Raw genomic sequence first — 8,590 nt, 5'->3', positions numbered from 1 at the left:
CGATGATTTCGTGGATCAATCACATAAAATGATATGCTTCACATCAGATTTTCTACACCGCCCATGGTGCACAAAGAATTTCGCTTATGACCTTTCATGGGATCCCTTAGAATAGTGTCTTTTCTTTGAGTAGATGTGTTGTTTACGAACCAAGTTTAATTTGTCACTTTGATTTTGGAAGAATTGGTGGTTGTTTGCATAAGACACCTAGAGACTTATCGTGTGTCACAAATATTAGACATATTATTAAAGAGTATTGTGATGAGAGTTGAGGGTTTAGATGCTGAATAATCTTTTTGCTGCAAAATGGAGAGGAGGAAAACAATGTTATGGGAAATTGGGCAATAATCTGGTCCCTGCGACACACTAATCTCAAGACTGGCATTTCTGCAGCAAAAGATCAAAACAGACCACTCTTACGTGTAACACCCGCAAAACATAAACAGTGAAGGCAATGCCACAAAAATTAGACAGGTTGTTTGCGGGCGAAGTCTCCGCTCAAATGTGGAAGATGATGATGAATTCATGTTATGAAAACTTAGGAGCTTGATGTTGCCCGGTTAACATGTATTTCTCAGAAGTCGCTCTCTGATGCCCATCCTTTTTTCTCGAGTTCCAATCGCAACGCCTGGCATAAGCAGCATGGAACATTTTACAATTAAATGCATGATCTACATAGGAGTCATATGAAAAGGCTAACTGGCATGGAGAGCCCATTTCAACAAGTAGCAAAACATTTAAATCGTGAATCATAGCGTGCACCTTTATTCTCTTTTTATTGATATCAAAATCAAAGTTCCCCAAGCGAGATGCAGATCGATATTCCACGACAGATTTATTGCCTGGTGGGAACCAGAACTCAACATCATCTACAAACTAAACAAAAGAATTCATGGTTAGATTCTACATTAAACAGCTTTGAAAGAGTTTGTGCAAGTGTTAGACAATGAGAGTAGGACATTCACCCCCATTATAGGGCTCTCATATTCGACCCGAATGTAGTCTTCTCCTTTCTCCACTACATGGGGAGTGAAGTTATCAGGCTTGATTGATTGAACCTTGCAAACACAAATGAAGCAGCTGAATAAGATGTTAAATCCATACTTGGAAGCATTTTTATTTTCCCAATCAAAATAGATGCATATGTGCACACTTATTTTCAAGCCCATGGAAGTGTTCCTACCACTTGAAGAAGCTCCGCCATTGCTTCATCTCTGCTTATGGGCTTCTTCCTGCGTCCATCTTGAGGGTTGTAATTCCTGCGAGACAAGTACGATTTCAAGATGTTCTTTATTTAAATGATCATCTCTTTTATTGTTTTATGCTTTATGTCCCTGTGGACCCATTAGAACAAACTCACCAACCCACTTAGGAAGACCTAATTCCTCCATTACACCTGTCTTTCACTCTATCATTTGGGATTCAACCAATCCCTCTTGCATAGCTTAATCTTTTCCCATCTCTTTTTTGCCCATAAATTAGACTCAATTTTGTTTGCTCCACTAAAATTTAGCAAAGAATTCTATCATTTAGCTGCCACTAAGATAGGGTCCAGTGATTAAATCATACTGTTAAATCAATGCTGTAAATGACTCCTGTTTCCCTCCTTTATGATTAGCAAATGCTACATTTCCACCTTACCTGGGTGCTCAATGGAAGAGGCTATTCTAGGTGGGGACTGGGGAGATATTAATCAGCACCCATGATGAGACAATTAGAACCTGCAATCAAGCGGACAGCTTCTCACTTGGATTCTCAGTGACAAGTTGGTTGAGCAACTTGCTCAACGCACTTCAATGACTAAGTCCAATGCTTGAACTCCATGCATTAAAACTACAGACGGATCTATTCATTGGACTGTTGCACAAATTAATCTGGATTCCACTCCTAAAAGAGATAAACCTAATAGACTGGGCTTCACCAATCTAATATCTTCCAATTATCGTGACAATGTTGGAAAGTAGGTTGTATTTCCCTAATTAGCTACTCTAATTAAGGATGGTAAAGATGACTATGGGCTATGATGTTTCCTTGTAAAAGAAAAGATTATTGTATATAATGGGGACTACTCCACCCCATACATCATTGAAAAATAAAAAAGATCCTATTCCACTTTCTCCCGTATACCTCTTCTTCTTTTTCCAACTTTTCAACATGGTATAAGAGCCATGACCATTCTCTTCCCCTCCCATTCCTAATCCTCCATTCTTTTCTCCTCCCATTCCTAATCTTCCCGATCTCCCACCCGCGACTACCAAGCCTTCTCTTCTTCCGACGCCACCACATCTCTTCCCTTGCACCTACTGTCGCCTCGTGCCGCACCTGATTCCATGCCACTGTCCGCCATCCGCACCACTCTCCTCCCCGACTCCGATGCTTCCCACACCCTTTGTGGCCCCCCTCGCACCCTCTGTGGCCCACACAGCCTCTGCCACCATCCCCACCATCTACACCCCTCCCCTCCTCTGCCCTGCCCATCGCTGCCGTCCCCACCATCTGCACCCCTCCCCTTCAAAATCCCAGCTCCGACGCCTCCCACACTATCCGCCACCATCTTCTCCACCCCGAGCCGCCACCACCGCTGCCACTACCGCTGCTGCTACCACTGTCCCATGCTCTTGCCGATGGTCTTCACTCGTGAACCATGAGATCAAGAAAGGAAGAAATCAACCCTCCTTTTTTCTTAATATTTCCTTCTTTCTTAATGTTTAGTTGATTTTTTCCAAAAAAAAGGGATGGAAATCATCCAATGATCATTTTCTTTTGAACTCATTTGAAGATGTCAGACGGTTTCACTAAGGAGGAGTTGGAGAAGGCAATAAGTAAGGTAGTGACTCGTGCCTCTATCTCTTGATCTGGATGTATAATCCTTCTTTTCAGATCAGTTCTGTTTGACTAGGCGGACCCCTCACTTATCTTTTGTGGATCAGAAGTGTGCGGCTGTTCATCAAAGCCTGCGATTTGGAGGGTTTTCTCACCGGGGCTAAACTGCAGCCACCAACGAGAGACACTGCTTTTGTGCAATGGGAGTCGGAGAACTCACTTGTGATGGCCCGGCCAATCAACTCCATGATGCCCTCAGTTGCTTAGGACATGTTGTTCTTTGAAACCGCTCAAGAAATTTGGGAGGCTGCTGTCCAAACTTATTCCCAACAGGGTAACACAATCCAATTTTTGAGCTCAAACGTAAGATGAGTGCACTCAGGCAGAACGAACTTTCTGTCACCGTTTATATGGCAAAACTTCAATGTTTATGGTCAAAGATGGATTTTTATCGCCCCTTCAAGGCCAGTTGTGCTAATGATGGTGCTGAGTTCAAAAAAATTATGGATAAGGAGCGAATCTTTGATTTCTTTACCGATCTCAATGAAGAATTCGACCCAATTAGAGTTCAAATTTTGAGTCGAAGTTCTGATCTGCCTTCTCTCAACCAGATCTTCTCACTAATTCTAAGTGAGGAAACTCATCAACTGTGATGATTGCCTCCTTTGCTGATACAGTCCGTTCTGCGATGGTCACTCAGCCACAATCACAGCCGCATAGTAGAGGTGATTGGGATATGTGGATATGCTTCTATTGTAACAAATCGAGGCACATCCGTGATACATGCTGGCAGTTACATGGTCGTCCTTTATCTGGCCAGGATTGTGGTAGAGGAGGTCGGCGAGGTAGTGGGCACTCTAGAGGAGCAATCGGCTGTGATCAGGCCAATTTTTTTGAGATCCATGATGCTATTTCATCTATTTCAGCTCCTCTGTCTATCACGATTTCATCTACTCCATCTACTAATGCTAGAGGTTCTTTATCTATGAAGGAACTGCAGACCCTATATCATATTCTGGCCAGGCTGAACACTTCTTCTAACAATACCTCTTCATCTGCTACAGATTTGCTTAGTGGTAGTGCACTTACTGTCTTAGATACTTCTCAATATTGGATTCTAGACTCAAGAGCTACTAGTGACATGACAGGATAATCCAAGTCATTCGTGTCATATTCATCTTGCTTTGGTCGGGATAAAGTTCGTATAGCTGATAGATCCTTCTCCACCGTGTCAGGAAAAGGTTCTGTCAACTGTACACCGACCATGACATTGTCCTCAGTTTTATATGTTCCTAGTTTTCTCACTAATCTCTTCTCTATAAGCTCCATTACAGCTGCTTTAAATTGTAAAGTAACATTTTTTCCCATCTATTGTGTTCTCCAGGAGCTGACAACAGGGGAGACGATTGGGTATAGTAGAATGCATGACGGACTTTATTATCTGACTGGAAGAGGACAGAAAGGTAATCTAGAGATTGGCTTGGTTGTATCTTCTTCCGAAAATGCTGTGCATGAACTCCAATTACAACATCGTAGGCTTGGTCATCTTTCTTTCTCTATGTTAGCAAGACTCTTTCCTAGTTTATATAATATCTGTGACAAGCATAAATTGGATTATGATGCATGTGAGTTTGCTAAATACACACGAACTATTTATCCTATTTCTGGTACTTGAAGTATTAAGATCTTTGATGTTATCCACTCTGATGTGTGGGGGCCATATAGTACTGTTTCTCTTTTTAGACATCGGTACTTTATTATATTTATTGACTGTCATAGTAGAGTGACCTGAGTTTATCTACTAAAGACGAAAGATGAGGTTCTCAGGTGCTTCAAGGAGTTTCATAAGTTTGTAAATACTCAGTTTAATGCCACAATCAAAACTCTGAGATCTGATAATGGCATTGAGTACATGAATAGGGAGTTCCATGAGTATTTAGCTGCTCATGGTGGGATGCTGACTGGGCTAGAGCTTTGGATGATAGAAAGTCCATCTCAGGTTATTGTACTTTTTTGAGTGGTAATCTTATGACATGGCGTAGTAAGAAACAGGTTGGGGTTACTTGTTCCAGTGCAGAGGCAGAATATCGGGCCTTAGGTCAAGGGGTCTGTGAAGTTATATGGTTAAAACAACTTCTGACTGAATTGCATCTTTTTCGATCTTTTCCTATGTCTCTCTTCTGTGACAATAAGGCAGCCATTAATATTGCTAATAATCCTGTTCAATATGATCGGACAAAGCATATTGAGATTGATCAACATTTTATGAAAGAAAAGCTAGATCAGCATGTTATCTGCCTTTTTTTTATCAAATCCTCTGAACAGCTAGTTGATATTTATACGAAAGGACTTAGCACTTCGTTTTTATATTTATCTGTAACAAGATGAGACTTCATGATATCTTCGCCCCATCTTGAGAGGAAGTGTTGGAAAGTAGGTTGTATTTCCTAATTAGCTACTCTAATTAAGGATGGTAAAGGTGGCTATGGGCTATGATGTTTTCTTATAAAAAGAAAAGGTTATTATATATAATGGGGACTACTCCACCCCATACATCATTGAAAAATAAAAAAGATCCTATTCCACTTTCTCCCGTATACCTCTTCTTCTTTTTCCAACTTTTCAACAGACAACTATCAGATTACTCAAGAAGATTGTTCTTATTGTGGACAATAGAAAAAGACACATGGTGAGACATTATTATTACTTATTAGTATATAAACTAGAGCAATGTGCGAATGCTTAGATTTTCTAATGAACTTAGTTGTTTATGAGCAGCTAGGGCTTGGTTTGTTGACCAGTTTGCTTAAGCTTATTCATTTAGAAACAAGCAAGCTCAAGCTTTTATTCTGGGGATTGATTAATGATTAAGCTGAACCTGAATAATCTCTAGCTTACAAAAACAATAGCTGGAAACCTGGGCTCAGGTTAATTATTACTTTTTGTAGCAGCTCACAAGCTGAGAAGAGAGAACAGTTATGGGTGAACTAGAATTCCCATCATCATGTTTTTGCTAAGCTGGTAGAGCCAATAGCGGTCACCTTGCAGCATGGCAAGGGTTTCAGCAATATATTGGCACTCTTTCAGCAGTCATCTCTCAAAATTTTCATCTTTAAGGTAGTAAGTGTAGATGATTAGTAAAAGGAAGCTTACCATGGAGGGGCATAGTGCTTAAGATCATTCTTCTCCTCTGAAGTAGATATGCAGTTATTTGTTGCAGGACACAATGCCAGAGAAAGTGGATTCTTTTGAACACCAAGATAGTTAGGTTTGGTTCCACTTTTCACCTCGAACGAACAAATATGCAAATGCACTAGTCAAAAAATAATAGTATAACTGTATTGTTGAATAGAAACTTCATCGCATTTTCTCTTTTCTTTTCCTGATGCAAATTGTTGTTAGTACTGAAAAATTTACAGTCCAAGAAAAACAAAGTGTACTTCTGTTCTAGAGGATAAATAACCATGTTTTTACTGCAAATAATTAAAACTGTATGCATTGTTCCAAAGGACAAAAGGTGATATCAAAATCTAACTTTATCGGTGAGCTTCCTTATATTAAATGGAAATGCTGATAACCATCTTATATGTTCTTTAGAACCTGCTTGATTCTGGATCAAGTTGTCCATGTGATGCCTCCCCTTAGAGCAGGAAGGTGCAAGGATGCGAGGAGACAAACCAAGAAGTTCATGGAACCATGAGATTCTAAAGGATTCTGGTAGTTCAAATCATTACAATTAGAGGTGCGGCTTCACAATATTTCTCATGCTTATCTCCTCCTTCCCCTTTATATTTAACACCAACGCTATCTAAATTTTTTGAGAAAATAAACCTTACTATATTAAATATCTCAAATGAATTAGGGTGATTAGGCCCTGCAAACAATGAGAAAAGTCAACATATGTCCCCTAAACAGACAGAAGTTTAGTAAATAAGGTACAAGATCAGCGATTTAAAGCATGATTTATATATAATCTGCTATAATGTTATAAGTTGCAATTGGGGATGTGCATTGCGTACACTAGTAAAGGATTATTAAAATATGGCTATCATTTAAATTTTATTCCATTATAAAGGCTCCCATGAAATAGAACTAACAGCACATGTTCATTATTTGCAAATGTGCAATGAATGAGATGGTGTATTTTCTAAATTCAAATTTCATGTAACCTAAATGATATTTTTATTTAGTTCATAACTTAAAATATATTTTATTTAATCAAGAGTGTTCTTAAAACAACATTTTTTTTTTTTGGTTATTGATCATCATTTTTTGTTCCAATAAATAGCCATTACAATAGCTATTATTATCAATTTAATAAGTCTTAATTTGAATGCTTTTCAACAATAAACTTTTTTTTTTTTTTGGTGGCCAATCATACTAGGTCTACATTATGGGATTCTTTGATAAATCTTCTTATTCAATTGTTAAATATTTTGTTTTCTGATTTCCATAGATGTATCTACACTTGTATAACTTAATTCATCCAATTTACCAAAAAAATATAACTTTAATGCGAGAACACTATGACAAGAAAGTCCTATACTACTGAAGCAAGCCAAGACCTTTCATAAGTACCTATGCTGGACCATGAAAATCTAGGATTGGCTCCTCCTAATCCAGAAAAGAAAGACAAAAAAAAAAAAAAGAAAAGAAAAATCCAGCACATATTGATGATTAAAATTTTTGGTCATTTCCCATAATATAGCCATCGGAAGGCTGTGTTGAGCGGTTTAGAGGAGCAGAGTGGCAAAAGGAGGCGGGGATGGAGTACCTGAAATGGAAGATGGCTGCCAAAGTTGCCATCTCGCTGCTCCTCAGCACCACCTCCCTTTCATTAATCCATTTTTACACCCCAAACAAAACCAAAAACAGTCTTCTATTTCAAACTAAGAAGAAGATTACTCTGTAGACAAGAGATTTACTGCTTCATAGAGCAGGAACTCAAAGGTGACGTACCTTCTACTAATACGAGGCTCCATTGAGTCTTTCTGATGGGAAATGGGTCGCCGAGATAAGGCATTAGAGGTAGGAACTTGACCCATTAGCATCGACGCCATGAGAGGAACCCCAAGTTCCCCACCTATTTCTCTCTTACGCTCCCTCTTCAGTCTTATCCTCTGGGGTCCATAGCCTGGTGCTGCGGGTTAGCCTGGGCTACCTGTTTTATGAAAAGAAGAAAAAGAAAACGACAAGCACCACTTGTTGTATGATACCATGCACCAGCCCATTTTGAAGATGTTCTTGGATTCAAAGAAATATGTTCTAATTAATTAAAATTTTTTGCATATATTCCGATGAATATGGTTTATTGAATGTTTTGTTAACAAGTAGAATGGGTGTGGAAGTCAGGACGGAGTACTAGGTTGAGAAATTGAACCCTAATCATAATTGTATTAACAAAATAGATGTTACCAATTAGATCACTTAGCACCCTGATTTATTGTACATTTATTTCTCAAAAAGTGATATTTACATATATCATGCTATTTTTGTAATATTGCCTCTCTAATTGGATTTCTTTTTGTTTCGGGTGTTAGTGAGTAAGAGTTTTAAGGTTGCGTTTGGTGCATCGCCAAACAATCTTGGAAGATAATATGGATTGCCTTCAGAATAGATTGCCATCATTAAATTGTCAATAATATGGATTACTATGTCTAGTACACATAGGTAATGTTGCAGTAGAATTACTGAAAATTTTGATTGACATGTTTGGTATGATAATCAGATTACTGATAATGTGCAATTAAATTTCTAAAATATCCTA

General features: G+C 38.7%; 1 protein-coding gene across 2 annotated transcripts; it reads right to left on the bottom strand.

The window, feature by feature from the left end:
* Nucleotides 1–223: 223 nt before the first annotated feature.
* LOC105035358 (uncharacterized) lies at nucleotides 224–7,958 on the bottom strand. 2 transcript variants are annotated; one of them, XM_010910905.4, is made up of 7 exons: nucleotides 7,783–7,957; nucleotides 7,598–7,654; nucleotides 5,977–6,102; nucleotides 1,184–1,259; nucleotides 966–1,058; nucleotides 763–876; nucleotides 224–628 (listed from the first exon to the last, which is right to left on the bottom strand). In XM_010910905.4, exons 1-7 carry the CDS (start codon nucleotides 7,881–7,883, stop codon nucleotides 575–577), a joined length of 621 nt encoding a protein of 206 aa, XP_010909207.2. In that variant the 5' UTR covers nucleotides 7,884–7,957; the 3' UTR covers nucleotides 224–574. The 2 variants fall into 2 exon arrangements, with proteins under 2 accessions (XP_010909207.2, XP_029117765.2); XM_029261932.2 differs by lacking the exon at nucleotides 7,598–7,654 and having other exon boundaries at nucleotides 7,783–7,958.
* Nucleotides 7,959–8,590: the final 632 nt, after the last annotated feature.

The sequence above is a fragment of the Elaeis guineensis genome, chromosome 11 (genome assembly GCF_000442705.2).
Source record: "Elaeis guineensis isolate ETL-2024a chromosome 11, EG11, whole genome shotgun sequence".
NCBI classification, from domain to species: Eukaryota; Viridiplantae; Streptophyta; class Magnoliopsida; order Arecales; family Arecaceae; genus Elaeis; species Elaeis guineensis.
Note: the sequence above shows the minus strand (reverse complement) of the source record. Positions and strands in the feature narration are given on the sequence as shown.

Coding starts and splice junctions, on each gene's coding strand:
- LOC105035358 (XM_010910905.4), bottom strand. CDS start 7,883: ATGGCGTCGATGCTAATGGGTCAAGTTCCTACCTCTAATGCCTTATCT. Junction 1,260..5,976: donor AAGCACTATGCCCCTCCATG/GTAAGCTTCCTT, acceptor CTTGTCTCGCAG/GAATTACAACCCTCAAGATG. Junction 1,059..1,183: donor TGGCGGAGCTTCTTCAAGTG/GTAGGAACACTT, acceptor TGTGTTTGCAAG/GTTCAATCAATCAAGCCTGA.